The 23411-nt window shown below is 39.8% G+C and overlaps 1 protein-coding gene across 1 annotated transcript in view; it reads left to right on the top strand.

The window, feature by feature from the left end:
• CNTNAP5 (contactin associated protein family member 5) overlaps positions 1-23411 on the top strand; it is an 829028-nt gene that overhangs the window by 533348 nt on the left and 272269 nt on the right. Inside the window, exon 11 of the mRNA XM_036857137.1 lies at positions 13212-13318. Coding sequence (XP_036713032.1) covers positions 13212-13318 — 107 coding nt within the window. The remainder of the gene's footprint in view (positions 1-13211; positions 13319-23411) is intronic.

The raw sequence follows: 23411 nt of genomic DNA, 5'->3' as shown, positions 1-23411 counted from the left end.
CAGCAGATGTTCCTGGGCTTGGCTGGGTTAAAGTGGATTTAAGTGGGTTAAAGTAAGTGTAGCAGCGCCCCCTTCTCAGTCACCCTACCTGCAGGGGCCTGAGCTGACCCGAAGAGACCTGGCCAGTGCAGTGCGACATCCTTCCCCATTGATAACACTAGTATAGTCGTATCCCCATGATCACACAGTGGAAGCAGGAGACGATTCACAGCAAGGTCTCCAGGGTTAACCTGGAGCACAAAACTAGCATATTGTTAGTGCAGTGTGTTAAAATCTGATACATAACACATTGTTTTTTTTTTTAATTTTATGGCACCTAGCATCTGCAGCTTTATTTATTTATTTATTTATTTAAAAAAATTAATTCATTAATTTATTTATGGCTGTGTTGGGTCTTCGTTTCTGTGCGAGGCCTTTCTCCAGTTGTGACAAGCGGGGGCCACTCTTCATCGCGGTGCGCGGGCCTCTCACTATCGCGGCCTCTCTTGTTGTGGAGCACAGGCTCCAGACGCGCAGGCTCAGTAGCTGTGGCTCACGGGCCCAGCTGCTCCGCGGCATGTGGGATCTTCCCAGACCAGGGCTCGAACCCGTGTCCCCTGCATTGGCAGGCAGATTCTCAACCATTGTGCCACCAGGGAAGCCCCAACACATTGTTTTTTAAATTTAAAATTAAAAAAACAGAAATATATGCAAAGAAAGGGGGAAGACCACCACAGATTGCAACCCCCTGGATTGAAATAGTTCTCTACCGGAGTCTAGGCCCTTGCTATTCACAACAGCATGAGGACCAGCAGCCTGGGCATCTCCAGGGAGCTTATAATAAATGCAGAACCTTAGGCTCTACCCCAGACCCACTGTATCAGAGCCCACATTTTAAACAAAATTTGAGAAGCCCTGAACCAGATGATAAAATTGTACCCATTCATAGTGGGGTCTGAATGGTGTCCTAAAATTTAAGAATAAGACCATTCTAATAATCTACTGTTCACATTTCCTGCACAGACTCAACATAACAATTGAGATGCCTTCTAAATGATGTTAAACAAAATCATTCTACTACAAGGCACACAAAACGTTTTACCTAACTGATAATGAGGTAGAAAAACCAGACCAGATTTCTCTCCCATGAAATGCAGAGCCCATCTATAAATCACGTGCGCGCTCTTTCCATTCTAATGAAGCACGTCTATGCTATGGAGACAAATGGATTGATTAGGGAAATTTGATTCCATGTGATTTAGTCAAAATGACCCACATCAGGTTAATAGGGAGTTTTCTTCCCTTGTGATTTTAAAAAACATATTCTTTTATTACTTGGAGAAAGGAGATATGTATCTTTGCCTCTAGAGTAACCAGGTAGCTATGATTTGCTATTAGATTCCTGGCCTCCAGTTGCTTCTCATAGTAACAAGTATCGGAATGGGTAACACTGACAAATTCTTCTTGATTTGGAATGTCCTGTGATTTGAAGAAATGGCTTTTGAGGAGAGCTGAGCCTCTCTTGGTCAAAAACTCGAAGAGAGGAACTTCCCATTTTGCTATTCATTCTCCACCAAAGGCTAGTGCAGGGAGGAGAAGTGGACACTGTGGATGCCCGGCTCTGTCTTGAACCCCAGCAGGACTCCTGGGGTCACCGATGTGCACTGCAAACTTATTTGACCATCATTGCTTTGTCCATTATCTGGGGATCTTCTCAGCGACTATTGACAATTAACTCCCTGCTGTGAACTAGACCTGGAAAATTTAGAAAACTGACTTCTGACACTTTCCTTTTTATTCCCTTAATTCCTTAATGCGTACATCTGCTGTAATTACAGCAAAATTCAATTATAATGAAAATCCAACGGGGGGGTGGGGTGGGGGGGGTAAAATGGGATTATGGTAATTGTTAGAATGGAGAGGCATAGAAATAGGTTTCAAAAGCTTTCAGAAAAGCTATCTAACCAAAACAAGATCAATGTGGTTGGCTGCTAATTAAAGCAAACAGACAAAGGAGCGGAGGCAACCTGGCTGATTTTTTTATGTATGAGCTTTATTAAAAGGCTTACATTAGTCAGCTTGCATTTTGAGGACTGTTAAAATGTTTTGTTCTTCTGTCTCTAAGGAAAGTATATAGAAATTGAAACTGACCTTCAACTGTATAAAGGAGGGATGAGAATTCTTAAAAGGGGAGGTAACTCCATGGAGGGTAAATACATGCAGACTCATTTATAGATAACCACTTATCTGAACATTTGGGAATTCCAGAGGCCTTTGGATGGATGTTCTATTCGTTTCAATCTGTTATGGGAAAAGGAGAAGAGGACAATTTGATAGTGAGGAAAAATATTTCTATAGGTGTTTATATAAACATACTGAACATTTTTTAGACTGATTTCTCTTTTAACAGATGACTTTCTTTAGATGCTTTTGACTTGGGAATGTTTTGGGGGGGGCACATGTTTCTAAAGATTGCTCATGTCTAAATAACTGCGGTAAAGACAGGCATTCAGGCACACACAGTTAACGACTGAGCTTATTTTCTTAGACAAAGACCATTTTCTTTAAATTTTTACAAGTGATTTAAAATATTCATGGATTGATAGACGGTCATAATGAATGGTGATCATTAGGATTATATTACCAGATGGGCTTTGTTCCAAAGGAGCAGAGCCCTCACCCGTGGAATTTTATTTGCAGAGTTTAATGAGGGAAGTTTAATGAGGGTGATCTATTAGACCTGGCTTTGAATGCCTGCTTTGCTCGGGCTGGTGAGCTGGGACCTCACTGAGCCTCCTGTAGCTTTATGTAGAAGACACGTTCACCTGGACATCTTCTCTTGAGCAGCTGATAGCATACCTGGGCTAAGAATGTGTCTTGGGACAGCTTGACTATCAATTCCTAGTGACCATTTTCTAAGTGGAATGAGTTTCTCTTTGCTCTTGTCCAATAGCAAAATAAAATATGAATATCAGCTCATGGATATATTTCTTTCTAGTTTCATTGTAAAATAAGTGACCCCCCCCACAGAGATATATAAAGAGTAAGATAGTACTTTTATTCTCACAGTTTATTATTAACAGATTATCAATTTGGTCTATTTACTTCCAGAACTTTTTCTCTCTCTATAATAACAACAAGGACAATCACAGCAGAAACTACACAAGTTACTCTGCAATGTGTTTTATGTACTCAATAGTATATTATACAGGAAGAACTTTCCAATGTATGTATTCATTTTAATTGCCTCATAGCATTCCATAGTGTGGACGTACCATTATTTATTTAAACATTCCCCAAATGGTGAAGTATGTTTCCATTTTTAAATTGTTAATAATGATAATAATTTTACATATATCTTTGTGCATGTAAGAAAGCATTTCTGGGGCATTATTCCAAGAAGTGGAATTGCTAAATCAAAGCAGATTCATAATTTAAGGTCTGGAAATGCCACTATATCCATGGCAATGGTCTTCACACTCTGCATGAACAGTGAGGAACATAACAGGGAAACATTGGCCAAGTTTATGCAGGGACAATGTGTTAAACAAGAAGAAATACCCAGAAAACATAAAGAAAATAAAAAGAAAAACTCCAATATTAAAAAATATATATATATGCAAGTAAAGGGAGGTTAACTCTTTTCCCCTCACGCTTGCATATTAAGAAAAATAAGATAAAATCCAAGATTTCCTAGTTTTAAGGAAAGAGATTCACCTAAACTCTATTTAGGGGAGTTTAGGGCATTTTGGAGGAAATTTTGGTTAGCAGATTAAACCTAAAATTTGTTATTTTCACCAAAAAGTACCCTTTAAGGTGACAAAGGGACATACAGAAGCGGGGGGATCAGAGACAGAATTCAGTGCTTCAGGCTCAGCAAATGGAAGCCACTCCCAGGGATGCTATGGGCATTGTACAGAGCCTGATGGGAGAGCAGGGGGCAAAGGCGGGGGCCCAAGGTCTGGTGCTGTTCACAAAGGATGAATTTTGTAGGCAGGTTAGATGGTTCACAGGTTTATTTTTTGTTTCAAAGAGTTAGATTAAATTTCTCAGAATTACAAATTCAAAACCCTGTTGTTTAAGCTTTTTCAAAATTCAGCTTATAAAATTGTATTCTACGTATAAGTCTAGCAAGTATCAGCAATCAAATCGCAAAGACTTTGAATAATGCTTAATGCCATTTATGGATTTGATTATTTAAATGCCTTCAAATATTGTAAGCTACATTTTTTTTGAATTTTATTTTATTTATTTATTTTATACAGCAGGCTCTTATTAGTCATGCATTTTATACACATCAGTGTATACATGTCAATCCCAATCTCCCAATTCATCCCACCGCCACCCCCTTCCCCCCGCCACTTCCCCCCTCGGTGTCCATACATTTGTTCTCTACATCTGTGTCTCTATTCCTGCCTTGCAAACTGGTTCATCTGTATCATTTTTCTAGATTCCACATATATGCGTTAATATATGATATTTGTTTTTCTCTTTCTGACTTACTTCACTCTGTATGACAGTCTCTAGATCCATCCATGTCTCTACAAATGACCCAATTTATAATATGTTTTATTTACTCTCCAAGTAGTTTAATTTATGACATTAAAAACAGAATACCAAATATTTATCAAAGTTAAATATTCAGAAACATAAACATTTAACTTTGGTGAAGTTAATTTATTTGAGATGTTCTAATAAGGAAGATTTTTAGGTCTAAATCAGTTATCTTACACTTTTTAAATTGGAGTTTACATGGTTCATACTTAAATAGGCCAAATTCCCTTAAAAATTACAAATACCAAATAATTAAGAAAATCTTTTCAAGGTTTTAATAGAATCTTGCTACAAGAGGAAAAAAAAACCTATCTCAGGCCAATTCAAAGCTCCAACTCTTGGCAGGTCCTATTTTATGAAAAAGGAAAAATTAGATATCCCTTGTTAGACATAACAAAAATAGTCAATTAATGATTATTAAACTTCTTGACTTGATGCAAGACTATTTAAGGTCCTAAGTAAGCTTCCTCTTAAGGGTTACAATCTACTGACATTGCTCTTAATCTTATTAAAATTCACTATAAATATGCTTAAAGAATTTTTTAAAGTCAAGAATGCTAGTTTCTTCCCAGAAAGATGCATGATATAGAAGTTTCTGGCCAAGATCACCTTTGGGACCTTTTTTTTTTTTTCTTTCAGTACCATGTTCCTTCTTCATCCAAAAATATCTATAATACTAAGGCTTTGATTATCTTAAGCTGTTGATACTGAATTTACAGATTTTAGGGATTAGAAATTTTATGCCTAAAGTAGGCACTTATTATGCTAAGAGATGTACATGCAGACATTATCCTTGTTAGTGGTGCTCCTGGACCACCCTGGCCCCTATGCTCAGTCAAGTACTCCACACCATTGATAGTGGGCTGGCCATGAAGTCTGTATCCTTGTATTCAAAGACAGAAGATGAATCCTGAATGCATTTTCCATTTTGCTTAAGTCCGTGATGAGTCTTTGCATTTTTCTATATTTGTAAGATTAGATAATTCTTAAGTTTATGTTAAATAATAGGTTAAAATTTTGAATTTTTGAATAGGCTAAAAGGCTGTGTCTGGCTCGCATTAATAACTTATAAGGCCCTTCGACCAAAAGCAGGCAGAGTCTAGAAACAATCTCATTAACTCAGATAGACTTAGCGAATACAGAAAAAAGTCTTTGTTATCTGCAAAAAATAAAATAAAAACAAGAGCAGAGCAGGGACAAGGGTCAACTTCTTAGCTACTTATTTCAAAGATTTCACAAATCAGTAATAAAAAGTGGTTGAAATAGAATCAAAACCTTCTTTCCCCACCCTTCACCACTGTATGAGATTTACAGAGTAAATTATATATCATTATGCTAATTATATAATAAATACATACTTGATTCTCTCCTGTGGATTTATTTATTCCCAATTAACCCATTTGTCATGGCCATCAAGACCTCTTCTCCCACCAAAAATATATTTTAAGAACTCTAAACTGACAGCTCCAAGTTTGCTAACTAGTTTCTGAAATCAGCGGGAAACTGTGTGAAGCGCCCCCTCCCTCTCACCCTTTGCAGAAGTGATGCTCTAAGATGCATGCTTGGAGTTCACTTTAAGGAGGTAGATCACATGGCATTTGGTGGTGGAAAGACTGCACAGTGCTTGAGAGTACAGGCTTCAGTGACAGGTGGCATGGCTCCTTCACTTCATACACGGACAAGTTATTTACTCTCATCTTGTCTTACTATCTTCATCTATAAAACAGAGAAAATAACACATTAAAGCTACATCTCAGATGTGATCATGAGCACATGTTGAAGTTTCCTTTCAAGGGGAAAGACTTCAAGAAAGCCAAATCCACAACGCCTCAATCTTGGTGGAGATATTTTGTAGGAGACTAACCATGAATGTTTGGTTGAATGTGATTAGGTTAGTCACAAGGCTGGTTAAAGATCATTGCACTCTTTAACATCTGGTTAAAGGTAACAAGAGCTAGATGGGTAAATTGAATTTCCCAAACAGACTTCTTATCTCATTAAAACTTATCAAAAATTGTACACAGACTTATCAGGAATGCTAGACATGTCTTCAAAGGAGCGCTAAGTTGCATCATTTCAAAAGCATCTCCAATTTGTAGAAAATTATCTCTGTAAGTACTTCAGAGATTGTACTTACAAGTAATGAAAAGAAATTGCATCATTTACTCGTAGCCTTAAAGGCCACTAAAGAGGATCGCATTCATGGTGTCCATCTTACTTCTTCCCTCCTGCACCTGGGTTTCTGTCTCCTCTCTCTAAATTGCTTCTTGCCTGTGGTTGCACAGAAGCCTCCCTTTACGTGTAACAAGATTTCTTCGCTTAAAAAAAGGTGAAGCTCTTTGTCTCTCGTCTACCCCACTCAGCTCTTATTGTGCTGCTCAGTGTCAGGCAGGTAATAGTAAAGGTGAGATGATAGGCTGTGGTTAGCTGAAGAGGCTTAGCTAAATGAGGACAGCTTCGGCTGGCTATTGCACCCCAGGCATACGAAGTTTATTTATTTATGCAATCAATAGCCACTTATTGAGTGCCCACTCTGTTTACTACATTTCATACTCAGTGAACAAAATAGAGAACAACTTATGCCCTTACGGAGATTACATTCCTTTGTGGGAAGACAGGTAACAAATCATAAGCTTAATGAATAAGCAGAGTGTATATTGTGTTAGAAGACAGGAAGTGCTAAGGATGAAAAAGTAAGGGAGGCTGGGAAAGGGGATTGGAGGTGCTGAGTGAAGGAGAGTTGCAATTTTATTTTATCATTTTTTTTAAATTGAAGTATAGTTGATTTACAATGCTGTGTTAGTTTCAGGTGTACAGCAAAGTGACTCAGATATCTATCTCTCTATCTATCTATCTATCTATCTATCTATCTATCTATCTATCTATCTATCTATCTATCTGTCTATCTATCTATTTATACACACACACACACTCATATGTATATATATATGTATGTATGTATTCTTTTTCAGATTCTTTTCCCTTATAAGGTATTACAAAATACTGAGTATAGTTCCCTGTGCTATACAGTGGGTCCTTGTTGGTTATCTATTTTATATATAATAGTGTGTGTCTGTTATTCCCAAACTCCCAATTTATCACTTCTCCCCACTTTCTCCTTTGGTAACCATAAGCTTGTGTTCTATGGCTCTGGGTCTATTTCTGTTTTGAATGTAGGTTCATTTGTATTATTTTTTGATATATTCCCACATATAAGTGATATCATATGATATTTGCCTTTCTTTGTCTGGCTTACTTCACTTAGTATGATAATCTCCAGGTCCATCTTTGTTGCTGCAAATGGCATTATTTTATTCTTTTTTATGGCTGAGTAATATTCCATTGTGTCTATATACCACATCTTCTTTATCCATTCATCTGTCGATGAACATTTAGGTTGCTTCCATGTCTTGGCTATTGTTAATAGTGCTGCAATGAATCTTTTTTTTTTTTTTTTTGCGGTGAACAGTAGTGCATGTACCTTTTCAAATTATAGTTTTCTCCAGATAAATATCCAGTAGTGGGATTGCAGGATCATGCAACTTTAAGTAGCATGATTGTGGCAGGCTTCCTTGAGAACACCATTTTATCAGAGACAAGAAGGAGGTGAGGAGTGGGCCATGTACACATGTGGGGGAGAGCATCCTGGGCAAAGAGAACTTCAGTGCAAAGACCCTGACAAAGCAGCATCCCTGGTGTGCTTTAAGGACAAGGAGTTCAGCATGGCTGGGGGAGATGTAGAAAAGGGAGAAGAGTAGGGATGAATTTGGAGAAGTGATGGGGGTACAGATCAGCAGGAACTGGTAGGTCGTTTAAAGATGTTGCTTTTACCTTGATTAAAACAGAAAGCCCTTGAAGGGTTTCAGTCTGCCTTAGATGTTAATAGGATCTCTCTTGCTCTTGTGTTGGGGACATACTGAAGGGATCGGAGATGGAAGCTGGTAGACCAGTTGGCTGATGATCACAGTTGTTCAGGCAAGAGATGCTGGTGACTCAGACCAGAGTGGTAGCAGGAGGTGATGAGAAGTGGTCAGATGCAGAATAGATTCTAAAAGCAGAGCCAGAGACATGTACTCGTCCCTCAGATGAGGGCTGTGAGGGAAGGGGGGGACTTGCAAGTATTGGGGTCCGGAGAGTGGTAAGTATGGAGTTGCCCTCCTCTGATAGTGAAGGATGTGAGTAGAGAACTTGGGGGCAGGAGGCGAAGTACGAGATCAGAAATTCATGTTTGGACATGCAGTTTGAAACATCTGACACCCGAGTGGAACTTTGAAGCAGGCAGCTGGATTTATGGGTCTGGAATTCAGGAGAGAAGACTGAACTTGCAGTATAAATTTGGAAGTCACTGACATGGAAAATCATGAGATTTGCAATGACTGTTCTCAGTAATCTGATCTTCGTTTAAGAGAAGCCAAAAATTCATATTGATTCTTTGAAACTTTCTAAATTATAAACATACTGACTATATTTTCCAAAACTATGTTGTTTCCCCCTGCTTTCTTAATGCTCTTCCCAGGGTTGATCTGCTCCAGCTGGAAACTTGTGCTTGGCCTCAGTGAAAGCTAAGTTAGGGAAAGAACCACTCTGATCTTTCTCAAGGAAAACAGCAGGCGTCCCTTTGTTCTTCCTAATGTCCAGGGGGGCGAAGTGTATTTGGCAGAAAATATGCTTGCCAGGACGCTTGAAACTGGACTCTAGTCTTTGGAGTAGGTCAATCTCTCAGTATCCTGTAAAATACTCTCTTCTTTGAAGCAGCTTATCTGTCTCCCTTGCTGTGCATCTTTAAGGAGAAACATTTTCTTTTCCTACATATCTCCCCACGAACAAGAAAGCACACCACCAAACAACTGTGAGCCAGAACCATATGCCACGGAAGGCTGGACGGGACCATTAATGAGGTCCATGGGCCTCTCTGGACAACTCTTCCTCCCACTTCATCTCTTAACCTGGATGGCCCACAGCTCCAACTAGCAATGAGCCTTCTCTTTTGGAAGAAGTTTTGATTTCGGGGAAAATTATACATTCTCATATAAAACTCGTATAACACTTTTGTCCCTGTTATATTTTTTTTCTTTTCTCCTTCCATTCCTAATTCTTTTCTGCCTTTTCTTCAACTCTTTCGTTCATCTCCCTTCAAATTATGCACATCCTACTTTTAGAAAGACGCAAACAGCTTCTGATGCGTGTGCCCTGCTCTCCGAGTCGTTGCTGGCGCACATCATGATGCTTCTTTGGGCTTCTGAAGAGTATGACATCAACAGTTGTGTTTATGCTGAAAGCTCTGTTTGTTAAACATCGTACACCACAAGAAGGCACATCTGATTCAGCTACATATGATATATCATTAGGATTTTAGAAGATAGTTGTTCAGCATGATTATCTCGTAGCAAATTGAATTCAGTGCCTTACACCTAAGATTGTGACTGTCCTCACATTTAATGAGTTCTATTCACTTCTGTAGTTCCACACTGACCTCTTTCTGCGTTCATGTCTCAAGTGCTCAGTGTATACCAAGTAGAGAGAAAAAGAAACAAAACACCAGTTAAAATGAGCTGATTAAAGAACACGGAAATTATACTCCTAAAACTGCCCTTTTTAAATAAGCCAATTGGGGTTATACATCTTTCATTTTGAGTGTCTACTTTACAAATGAGTTTTTCTAATCACAGTGTGCATTGAACCAAAATGAACCAAGCTCAAAGGCAGCCCTGTAAGTATTCATTCAATTTTTTCTCATTCTAGGAATATTAGATGTTTTTCTTTCCCCAAGTGCTCTTTTTCCCGCTCAGAAATACATCACTTTTTTTGAGTGACCATAAACAAATGAATTTCTAGCCTACATATTCGTTGATAAATTGAGTTTAGTAACACTGTAATACAAGGTCTGTGTGAGGCTTTTTAAATATGTTCAAAGTACCCAGATAGTTCTTATACTTTTCCACAAGATCCCTCCCCCTACACGCCCCACTTGGCTTGGCAATATTGAGTTTTAAAAATATTTTAAAGTGTAAAATTGTAAGGAAAGATGTGTTTCTATTGCTGTTTGTATTTATAGGATGCTGATTTACAAAAAGTTAAGATTGTTAGTTGGAAATAAGAGAATCCCAACTCAAGCTAGCCTGAATAAATAGGGGGTTTTCCCAGAAAGATCTTGGGTTGTCTCACAGAATCTAAGCTAGATTGAAACAACCAGCCCCCAGAAAGTTCAGGGACACACCCTAATCTTGGAAACAGCAGAGATCTACCATACAAATATTGTCAGGATTCTCTCCATCTGTCTTTTCTGCTGCATTCCGGACCTCAGCATTTTTTTTTTCTCTCTCTTTTTCACTGCAGATAAGCTTTCTTCTCATGACTGAAAACATGGCCAATGAGAACTTCTGAGTTTTTATTTTATAGCTTCAGTCATCAAAAAAGGGGCTGATCTGAACTTTCTTGGTGCCAAAACCAAAGGAACTATAGGCTAACTACCTACTGACCTGGCTTTGCTCAGCTTTCCATCTTTAAAGCAATTAACTTTTTGTTGGTGGAGGGAGAGGAACAGTAATACCATTGTTTGTCAATCATGGAATCTGACTCGTGTGTGTGTGTGTGTGTGTGTGTGTCATTGCAGGAGGGGAGTGGGATGGGGTGGGATAGAGCAACCATAGACATATCATGTAAGAATTTGAGAGGTTCAGAGGGGAAAGATCTTGAGAAAAGTACAGTGCAGGAGAAGCAGTATTCAGAAACAAGGAGTTCTGGATGCAGAAGAAGAAAAGGTGTGGAGGAGAGTGGGCCTTCACAGGCTCTCTATCAGGGCACAGCCAGAGGCAGAGGTTCTTGCTTAGATTTTGTTCGTGAGGCCACTGATGCTTCAAGTTTATCTAACTTCCCCACAGCACAAGGTTACTGGTGTCAGGGGTGGGGGGTGGGCAGAAACCTGCGGTTTATCTGAGTAACAAGACTGTTTCTTTTCCACCAAGCTTGGTGGGGGAATCCAGAGGAAGGGTAGAATTTGGAGTAGGGAAGGGCTCATTTTTTGGTTTATTTATTGATTGGTTGGATTTTGTGATCATGTTCCAGAACAAAATTACAAAATTACTGAGTCCCTTTTCCCCCCCTTTTTTCTGTGTTTTTAAGCCTTAGCTGGACACCATGGAGTTATCAAAAGGCTTTTCCCAAACAGAAGCCCTGTCAGCACAATAGTGTGTTTACTGTGCTGAGCAGAAAATTTCTAATTATGTCTGGACATATGCAGGAATATTAGTTTCTGGGCTTTGAAACAATCATTGCTGGAGGGTTTCTTACCTATGTAGGACACTTAGGGTAAATCATCTTACTTTTCCTTGCCTCACATTTTCGGAGGCTGCACAATGAACCCTTTTGTCGTATTATACCACTTCTGTGTTTTCACTGTTTATACCCTGTCCCTGTTGAAATTCATGAGATTTTACTCTTCCCATAAAGATTGTTTTCAAAAATTTCAGTGTTTAGCATTGATTTTACTCTTAATTTTATTTGTTATACATATTGAGCACTTGCCTGGTTATTTTTTAGGAGAACAGTACCCGCAGTGTAGAGATTTTAAATCATGTATGTAAGAGATGAAGAGAATTACCCAAAGACACCATGTAGTAAATTGCTGAGCTGGGATTTGTGCTCAGATATATGTAACCCTGAAGTCTGTCATCTTTGTCCAGAAGAAATGAATGTTGCCTTCACTCCCCTTAGCCCAAGTGACACTTAACGTTTGTCCTTGTTATTTTTGCAGTATAAAATGTTTGTTTTACTTCATTGTGGCCGTGCTTCATATCTTGAATTTTCACTTAATCCAGTCCCAGTCTGTTATAATCCTTTTTGCTAACATCATTTGTAGTAGCTTTATGATAGCCCATTAATATTATGTACTACAACCTTCCTAAGAAATCTTCTCATGTTGGAAACTTACATGGATTCATCACGGCATCATTGTGACTAACGATAATTAGCACACATAGTTTTGTTTTGAAATACATCCTTAAGATAGAGCCATCTAAGGGTGATTTCTGGGTTAACTTACATGAATGTTTCAGAGAGTTTTTAAAGTGTACGGTGAAAATATTTTTCAGAATAGTCATACTGTTTCCATTATAAATAGTAAAGGCCTCATTTTAAGGGTGTTATTGGCTCTGTTAATAATTATAGAATTTCCTAGTATGTTAACTGAACAGATACCATTTTCTCAAATTCATGGGGAGTTTAAAATAGATTCCTGGCCGTCACCCAAAAAAGAAGCAGGAGGATTATGACCTCAATTATTTGCCTCTTTCCCCTTTCCTTTGAAAATGCAAAACCTTTTCAAAAATGCAAAATTACAATCTTTGTCTATTTTGTGCTACGGTAAGTGAAAAACCTTACAAATTCTGACCACTTCAAATTAACTTTAAGTCAATGAACATGTGCCCCAATGCTGAAATGCTTTATTTAATTGCCTAAATCAGCCCTGAGCCTTTCTTTTCCCAGTAGTACCAGATGGACCCACCTCTTGTGGTGAAACCATTGTCTTATGTTCACGTATTCAAGTCTCACTCAGGAATGGGAGTATAGCAGACCGATTTCTACCATTAATTCACGTAGTTGGATATAAGACGTTTTTGTTTTTCCCCTTATTTCAACTGATTTGGTTTACTTTATCTGATTCTGCTCCATCTCTCAAGGTGTTTGCCAAACTACTGTGAACACGGAGGAAGCTGCTCCCAATCCTGGATGACCTTCTACTGTAACTGCAGTGACACAGGCTATGTGGGCGCCACCTGCCATAACTGTGAGTAGACTCATGCCTACCCACACTAGAATGGGCAAAAATCCACGAATATCAGGGATAATGTCAGGATATATTCAACATGGCGTGGGCACGTTTTATTCATTCCTTCAGTGTGTGTTCCTTTTTTTAAAATTTTTTGGCTGCGTTCAGTCTTCATTGCAGTGCGCGGGCTTCTCATTGCGGTGGCTTCTCTCGTTGCAGAGCACGGGCTCTAGGCGTGCAAGCTTCAGTAGTTGCAACCCGCGGGTTCAATAGTTGTGGCTCTCGGGCTCAGTAGTTGCGGCTCACCAGCTCTAGAGTGCAGGCTCAGTAGTTGTGGCACACGGCCTTAGTTGCTCCACGGCATGTGGGATCTTCCTGGACCAGGGATTGAACCCATGTCCCCTGCATTGGCAGGCGGATTCTTAAGCACTGCGCCACCAGGAAAGTCCCCAACATGTGTTTCTTGAGAGCATACTCTATGCCAAACACTGTGGTGAGCACGGAGGATACACAGATACAAAGCCATATCATCATGAAGTTCAAGGTCTACCAGGAAGACAGACAGGAAGTAGGATAAGTGTTGAGGTAGAGGAAAGACAAGGTGCTGTGGGCACACAAAGAAGAGCTCTGAAGTCAACTGCATTGTCTAGATGGGTTAAGTTAGGCTGTGCAATAAACAACCTGCATCTTGGTGGCGTAAGTAATGAGCAGTTGAGTCATGCCTGTGTTACCTGCATATCACAGGTCTGCAGGGGACCCTCTTCCAAAGGTGTTCTTATTCTGGGAAGCTGACAGAGACTCCATCATCTGGAATGTTGCCCTGTCAGGGAGAAGGATGCACAAGGAAACGTGTGTTTTTAAAAGCTTCTACCTGGAAGTTTCTACTTGGACGCTCCTACCTGGAAGTGGCAAATGTTACTTCCACTCATGGAATCATTGGCCAAATAAAGTCCCGTGAGCACCTAACTTCAAGAGGGTAGGAAGTGTCATCTTACCATGGTATCTGAGACAATAGAACCAGCATATTGGTGATAAGTACTGACAATGTCTGTGTGTCCATGTTGAGGAGGCTTCAGATAGAAGGTTTGAGCTGATCTCGTGGTAGGAATGTGGCAGACAAGGAAAAGAAAAAAGGAAACTGAAACTGCAAGTAGTTTCATGTGGCGGGAGAGTTCTGACAGTAAGTGGTAAGAAAGGAAGCAGGAAGTGAGGAACCTGGAGCACACAGAGAATAACGGGAGAGGAGGAAAAAGTAAAGGAAGAACAGGAGCCCCGATTTCCATAATTCGATAGTCCTGTCAGGGTCACCAAACAAAAAAAACACATGACAAAATAAAGAAGGTTTGCCATTTGGAGAATTGTATGTCAAACTGTGTGAAATGAACTGTAAGTGTAACTGACAAAGATGTAATTGGAAGGTGCTGGCTACAGTTGTGGGAGATTTCACAGAAAATGTGAACTTTGAAATTGACTTAGAAGGTAGAGGAGTGGGAGAAGGGCCTTCTAGAATAATGTAAGAGCCAAGCCAAGGCTGGACCTATTCTGAGGACTTCAGGGAGACTGTCACTCAGGGCCAGATCTCACCTGTTTTCCTTAAGTCCCTGCTGTTCCTGGCATGGCACTCAGAATGCAGATAGGGAACGGTAGATACCAGCTGGGCTAGAATCAGACTCTGATCCAGGATGAACAGCGCTGATGATCTCATCCCTGCAGACCTCTCAGCCTTCCTATGGCCTCTTCTATGCCTTGTAATGTAACATTCACCAGTGGTGACCACAGAGGAGTCTAAGCAAATCAGAGAAGAATTAGGCCATTGGCCATCATGAGATGACATTATTACTGTTAGTTGCCTGTAGAAGTGAAAAACACTCTCTGGCTTTATAATGATATAACTTACTTAAAATTTTCTATTTAGAGATTTGGAACAGTGAACAACGGAATGAGAGAGATTAAATTTAATTTTTAGCAAACTCTTATACTTGAACAAGGACATAATTTTAACACTCCAGAGCTTGGTTTTTCTCACAGATCCTGTAAAGGAAAACTAACAAAATCTTGTGGACCATTTTAAGGCTAAAATTACAAGTTTTTATTTAAGATTCTCAATTAATACCAATCTATAAATTTTTTTTAAAAAATTAATTAATTAATTAATTAATTTTTGACTGTGTTGGGTCTTCGTTGCTGCATGCAGACTTTCTCTAGTTGCAGCAAGCTGGGGCTACTCTTCACTTCAGTGCACGGGCTTCTCACTGCGGTGGCTTCTCTTGTTGTGGAGCACAGGCTCTAGGCACGCGGGCTTCAGTAGTTGTGGCATGCAGGCTCAGTAGTTGTGGCACACAGGCTCAGTAGTTGTGGCACACAGGCTTAGTTGCTCTGCAGCATGCGGGATCTTCCCAGACCAGGGCCCGAACCCGTGTCCCCTGCATTGGCAGGCAGATTCTTAACCACTGCACCACCAGGGAAGCCCCTCAATCTATAATTGTTGAGTCCGGTTCCAGAACTATTATCCCTAAACAGCCAAGAACAACATATACTTGGACAGATACATTGTAGGACACATACAGCACTGTCCAGATTATATGGACAATGCTCTTGTAAGAAGCTCAGAGGCAACCAGAGTGGCCATCAGTTTAATAGTGAGATGAGAGAACCTTGAAGATTTAAGTCAAAACTATCCAAATACTGGCCAAATCATATGATAACATTCCTATGATTTGTAAAGCTTATTCTGTTCACTTTCTCCTAAAGTAATTTAATAATATTTTGAGAAGTTCATCTCTATGGATGCTCTCCTCCTTTAAATTTATCCATCCATCATGCTAAAAGCAGAAGATTTCCAACTCTATAAAAAAAGCGTGAACTTAAAAGTTGATGGATGTGAGGTGATGATTTTTAAAGGAACACTGTCAAAGTTGATGAGCAGGAAACTTAACATACCAAGCCTTAAAAATCTCATTCCCTTTTTATCCCCCTTTCTGTGACATTACTCAGGGTCTATACCATGGGCTGCAACACTATTAAACCCCTCCTTCCCTTCTGGGCACCCAGCCAGGACAGATCAGAGGTGCTTGGGTGGCTGTGAGGTTTGGATGCCTATGCAATTCAACAATTTGTCTCCCTTTAACTAATCCCTCTTCCTCCCTCCAGTTGGGTGAGGAGCACTGTTTTGTGTCATGTGTGTAAATTGAGTAAATCAAGTCAGGCTTTCCTGCCTTCAGAAAGTCTGTGTCCAGAATGTAGGTCATCAGAAATGAGAGCTGCTAAGATACAGAAAACAGAACAGAGGATCCCCTCAGGTAAAAGCAAAACAAGCAAGTTCACAAACCTGCTAGTGTGGAAATGGCAATGCCCTTGGTGTGTTGGGCTTTAATTCCTTGAAACAGTCATGCACAATCAGAAGAGTCAATGCAAGACCTTTAGATTTGTTAGACATTTATAATGATAGTTAAAACTCGTAATTTCTTGACTACTGGTCTTTTGTCTTTTCGTGCTCTTTAGGATTAGTTTGGTTTTTTTCATTCTCGGTGCATCCTAGTAAATGTGAACCAATAGGGCTGACTAAGGACAGAGACAATTCGCTTCTTTCTATCTAGCTTTGTGGATAAGAGAGGGGTCTGGCTGAGGAGGCGGGTATGATGAACTCTAAGGAATGGTACAGTGGGAATTCCCAAAGTCCTTAAACATGGTAGGTTGCCGTTAAAAGTAGATATGTCATCATTGCATTTCAATTTTCTTTCCTCCTTACCTGATGACGTATAAAGAACTTGGGTACACAAGTTATGTTACTTTTCAAACACACTTGGTTCAAAGCCTCCTGCTTAACAAGATATGATGATTATGTGGGCACTTCCTCTCCAATCTGTGGCAGCTTCCCCACAGAAGAAGGAAATATGAGACCATCACTTATCCCATGAACTGACGTTAAACATTATGTCTGTAAGTTGCTTTGGTCAGCAGTTTTCTCCCCTAAGTTGTATCCTATTTGCCAGAGGGAAAACTGAAGGTAAAATAATGTTTTCAGTCCAGATTAAGTCCTGGCAACCCACCCAGTGATCAGAGCCTTCCTATCACCAGAGCTGGTTATTGGTTTTCTAAAATGTGCAAGTTTAGAAGGTTGTATAATTGAAGCCAAACTACTGAGTACTCAAGGTGTATCTTGGCCATGGTATATTATGAATCCAAGTTAAGATTAAAAGGAAGAAGTTTTGTTATGGGATCTTAATCATAGATTAGTCTACAACATAATGATAAAGTGAGGTGGGTATTATTATTCTCCCCATTTTATAGATGAGCACACTGAAGCCCAGAAGGTTACGTATCTTCCTCAAGGTAACATATTTAGCAAATGAAGGAGCTGGGATTTAAATAGAGGGAATCTGGCTGTGATGCAAGATAAGCCCTATATCTTATTTCCTTTCTCAAATAACGAAGACATTTTGCAAACCTCTGTATATGAACTTAGTGATGGGACATCATGACGTCTTTCATACATACTGCTTGAGACCCAGTAGGATATTGTGATACCAGATAGAAAATGCAGTTCTAGAAGACTGAGAGGTGAGAATGTTTTTGTGTTCTAGAATAATCATGAAATCATCCTGGAAGGAAGTAGGTTGAGTCAGCACTTGAAAGACAGCTCAAATTAAAATGGATAAAAGGAAGAGGGAAGCATATTGAAAACAGAGGTTGCCAAGAGCCAAGGTGTGATGGTAGAATATATATGCTGTGATTTGGGACAATGCAGATGTTTGCCTGGCTCGAGAAAGGGAAAATAGGTCTTTTCATTCATTCCTGAAGCCCAAGTGGTATTCCCATAAAGCACTTTCCCCTAGGGGAAATCTGAGCTCACTTCCCTTTATTACCAAAGCTTTTCACATGTTATTGCAGTATCTATAAATATGACTTTAATGACTGCAGAATAAATAGTCTATTTAATGACTTCTTGTTTTTATTCAACCATTTTAATCTTTTTTGGGGTGGGGGATGAGGAGCCCTGTGTTGTTTCCAAATATTTATTATTCTAACCAATACCACAGTGGGCATCTTTGTGCTTAAATAAATTTTAACCCCACATGTTCCATTGTTTTCTTGAACTGGGCATAGGAATGGCATATTTGAGTCAAAGATTTGGAATCATTTTAAGGATCTTGATTCATATTTCAACTAGCTTTCCTAAAGTCTTGCTACAGTTTATACTCTGATCACTATTTTTTGAGATATCTTGTTTCACCTTCTAAGCCAGAATTGTTTACTATATGTTATAAAACTAGTTTACATGTTTTTACTAAAACATTTGCATACTTTTAAAATTAATTAATTTATTTTTGGCTGCGTTGGGTCTTCGTTGCTGCACACGGGCTTTCTCTAGTTGCGGTGAGCGGGGAGCTACTCTTCCTTGCGGTGTGCGGGCTTCTCATTGCGGTGGCTTCTCTTGTTGTGGAGCATGGGCTCTAGGCGTGCGGTCTTCAGTAGTTGCGGCACGCGGGCTTAGTTGCTCCGCAGCATGTGGGATCTTCCCAGACCAGGGCTCGAACCCATGTCCCCTGCATTGGCTGGTAGATTCTTAACCACCGTGCCACCAGGGAAGTCCCATAAAACATTTGCATATTGATGTGGAAATTATTATGGATCCTCATGATGAATTCCAGATGAAGAATAAGGTTTTATAGGTGAATTATGCAGTAGGAATAAGATTATCTCTACAGAACTGTATTTAATCATTCAACAAGTATGTACCTTTTGAAAGCACATCTGGTGTCAGTAACCAGGCCACTGACAGTGACTCTCACCTTGAACGGACTCGGTAAGGACCCAAGTACCTACTCCTCATCTTCCACGTGTCTCCTCATGAGTGGGACTATCCTTGATCTCCTCAGTATCTATATCTGATCACATTCACATGGATCCTTTTCCAGGGTCTCTTCACCGTTTCTCAGCCTTTGCAAATCCCTTTTTACCGTGTAGCCTCTCCGACATCCTAACAATGCCTTTCAGCTCACTTTTCAGCTTGGCAAGAAGATGTCTGCTTTCCTCCTCTCCCAAGCTTGATATAGTGCCTCCCCCACTGGGCAATGAATAGCCAGCTATTGATTGGGAGCATATCAAGTTGTCTGGCGATCAGCCTCTAAGGTAGCCATCATAGAGGGATAACACTTTAGCTATTTTAGCAGTAGGTAAATGGTCCTCTCACTGCATGATATTTCATGGTTGAAATGAAAGGTTAGAGAGGGTAGGGGATTCTGGTAATCAGAGGTTTATTTAAAAGCAGTACTCATATCTCTTTGCTCAGGTCAACTCATATCCTAATATTATTCTGTGGGTTTCCTATCAAGATCTAAAGAAAATTCATCTCCAGGGTTAACCCTAAATGCCATCAGCGGCTGTTCTAAGCTGCAACTAGCTACCTAAAGTAGGAGAAGAAAAACAAAAACAGGAATGCATGTTTTTATCTTTTTATTTTATATTGGAGTATAGTTGATTAACAATGCTGTGTTAGTTTCGGGTGTACAACAAAGCGATTCAGTTATACATATACATGTATCTGTTCTTTTTCAAATTCTTTTCCCAATTAGGTTGTTACAGAATATTGAGCAGAGTTCCCTGTAGGAATGAATTGTTGAATCCACACCCTGCTTCATTTTATGACACTAGCCTTTGGTGTCATCATTACTTTTATTCATGTTAACTCCCCCACTGAGACTCTAAACTCCTTTAGGGGAGGAACTGTGTCTTGCTTACATTTGTACTAACCATATCTAAAGAACTGGTGACATCCAGGGCATATCATGTAATTGGTGAGACAGACAGTTACACAGAAAAAGATAACTCATTGTGCCATTAAATGGGGACTCTGTAGGGACAGGATGGTGTCTGAATCTTCTCTGTGTCCCCAACCCTTTGTCTAATCCCTGACACATCGTAGGTATCTGCTGTTGGCTGTATACACGGATGGATAAATCCGATAGGAGCACACAGTAATGTGGAGTTACTGGGGTAAGGGCACTGTCCCTTTCTGGGGGAGGTGAGAAAGTTTTCACAATAATTGACATTTGAGCAGAGGCTTGAAGGATGAGAAAGAACAAGGGACACAAAAGACAGAGACACATGAAGTGTCATGCAGCAGGGAGTACTATGAGCTGCTTAGCACAGCTGGAATCTAAGGTGAAATGGAGGAAAGGAGAGTCAGGATTTGCAGACAGAAGAGAAGATGGGTGATCCATTGAGAAGGAGCTTGTTTCTCTGTTGAGCACCTAGGAGCCAGCTACAGTTTCTTGGTTTTGTTTTAATGCTGAGAATTGACTTGCTAATATATATTTCGTTGTTTGTTTTATTTAGTAAGTTCTTTTTGGAACTCTAACTGTCATAGTATCGTAGAACATGCACTGAAGTTGGAAGACAACTTCATGTTGGGTGCAAGGGTCCAAGTTGGGTATGTGTTGGGCGCAAGGGAGAGATACGATGCTATTTGCAATTATGTGAGCAGCAAATAATGAGAGTCAGAGCAAGCTAGAAAGAAGGGACCTGACTTGAAAGGCATATCTAACATTGGATCAAACAGACTTGGAGACAAAGTGAATACAGCAGAGAGAAGGATGGCTTGTAGCTTTGTAGCTTGGAAGACTTCATGAATGAAGGATGTAGTGACTAAGTCCCCAGGTCGCTCTGGGCTTGACAGTCTCACGTCAAATCCAGGCTCTACACCTTACAAGATGTATAACCTGGGGTGAGTTATGTGAGTGCTGTGTGCTTTAATGCCCTCGTTGTGATATGTGGCTAGTAATAGCAGCCATGTCATGGAAATATCATGAGGATTAAATAAAAGAATTCCCATAAAGTATTTAGCCTTGTGCCTGGCAAATGCAAAGCCCCTGATCCATGTCAGCTACCATTTGAACAGATGGAAGACATGCAGACCGAGGCAAAGACATAGCAGATGAAATCTTCAGTTCAGTTTGGGGCATGATGTTTGCCTGGAGAGATGTTACCTATGCAGAAGTACCTGGACATCCCAGAGTCAGGTCCCGGGGGGAAGATCGTAATCACTGGGTGTATAGTTGCTGAAGCCTTTTGAATAGTTGAAATCAATCAGATATGGTGGGCCAAGGGTGGACACTGCCAAGTAAAATATTTTAAGGAGCTCAAGAAGAGATACAATTGAGACACAACTAAGAAGGAAGTGTGAGGAAAGAAAAAGGAAGAACGAAGAAAAAATGGTAACCTAAAAGGCAGAAGAGAAGTGTTTCGAGAATAGATTATAAACAGAAATGTCCAAACAATGTCCCCCAGGTTACTTCATCATGGTGCTTGGTCATAGTTGAATGGCTGGATGTTTACATAAGAAGTTGGAGAAAAGCACAATAAGTGAAAGAAAGACAACAGTTTTCAAAAATTTATTTTTTAATTAATTAATTTGTTACTGAAGTATAATTGATTTACAATGTGTTAGTTTCAGGTGTACAGCAAGATGATTCAGTTATATATAAATATATATTCTTTTTCATATTTTTTTCCATTATAGATTATTAAAAAATATTGAGTATGGGTCCCTGTGCTGTACAGTAGGTCCATGTTGGTTATCTTTTTTTTTTTGACTTGTACCTATTTCTTCTTCTTTTTTTTTTTTAACATCTTTATTGGAGTATAATTGCTTTACAATGGTGTGTTAGTTTCTGCTTTATAACAAAGTGAATCAGTTATACATATACATATGTTCCCATATCTCTTCCCTCTTGCGTCTCCCTCCCTCCCACCCTCCCTATCCCACCCCTCTAGGTGGTCACAAAGCACCGAGCTGATCTCCCTGTGCTATGCGGCTGCTTCCCACTAGCTATCTATTTTACGTTTGGTAGTGTATATATGTCCATGCCACTCTCTCACTTTGTCACAGCTTATATAGAGTAGTGCGTATATGTTAATCCTAAACTCCTAATTTATCTCTCCCCACCACCTTTCCCCTTTGGTAACCATAAGTTTGTTTTCTATGTCTGTGGGTCTATTTCTGTTTTATATGTAAGTTCATTTGCATCATTTTTTATATTCCACATATAAATGATACCATATGATATTTGTCTTTGTCTGACTTACTTCACTTAGTATGATAATCTCTAGGTCCATCCATGTTGCTGCAAATGGCTTTATTTCATTCTTTTTTATGGCTGAGTAGTATTTCATTGTGTATATATTTACCACATCTTCTTTATCCCTGCATCTGTTGATGGACACCTAGGTTGTTTCCATGTCTTGACTATTGTAAGTAGTGCTTCTATGAATATAGGGGTGCATATATCTTTTTGAATTAGAGCTTTTCCAGATATGTGCCCAAGAGTGGGATTGCTGGATCATATGGCAACTCTATTTTTAGTTTTTTAAGGAACCTCCATACGGTTGTTCATAGTGGCTGCACCAATTTACATTCCCAGCAACTGTGTAGGAGTGTTCCCTTTTCACGAGACTTTGTTGATTGATAGCTATCATAGGTGTTGTCAGGATCCAGGTGATTCAAAACCATTACCTGCCATTGAAATGATTTTACGCTCCTTCAGGAGGAAAGACCAATATCTTTGCATCCGTTAATAAACAAGTAGTGCAAGGTGGTGTGCAGTTATGTGCATGGGTCTGACTGCAAGGTGCCTGCAAGTCTGTGAAGAGAGAGATTAGAGCAGGATGAGCTGAGGTGAAAGGCTTCTTGGAGGATTGGTCTGGCCTGGACACAAGGGCGGGACTTGGGTAGGCAGAGAAGTCTTAGGAGAGTGTTTTTCAAGGGTGAGAATCAAAGGAAGGATTTGAAATAAGGAAGAGCATGGAGACTGTTTGGGTTTTACTCAAGGCACAGCGTAAGGGCAAAGGAAAGAACATTCCTTGAGCTTCTTTTAAGTGCCATGCACTGTACTGAGTGGTTTATACAGGTCATCTCACTCTCTGAGGCACCCTCACATCCTTGGCTCTAAGCTTGTTACACTGTGACTTCTTCAGACAGCGGGGTCTTCAAATATGCAAATCTCCTGACCAGAGATTCTTCTTACACTTTCTTTGCTTGAGTAACTTTGTCAACTCCTGCAAGAAGCCTGCCCAGACCTTTCCTAGACGTTGTTCCTCCTTGTTTCTTTAG

Source organism: Balaenoptera musculus, chromosome 7, assembly GCF_009873245.2.
Source record: "Balaenoptera musculus isolate JJ_BM4_2016_0621 chromosome 7, mBalMus1.pri.v3, whole genome shotgun sequence".
NCBI lineage: Eukaryota > Metazoa > Chordata > Mammalia > Artiodactyla > Balaenopteridae > Balaenoptera > Balaenoptera musculus.
The sequence above is the reverse complement of the archived record's forward strand: the minus strand, read 5'-3'. Positions and strand labels throughout refer to the sequence as shown.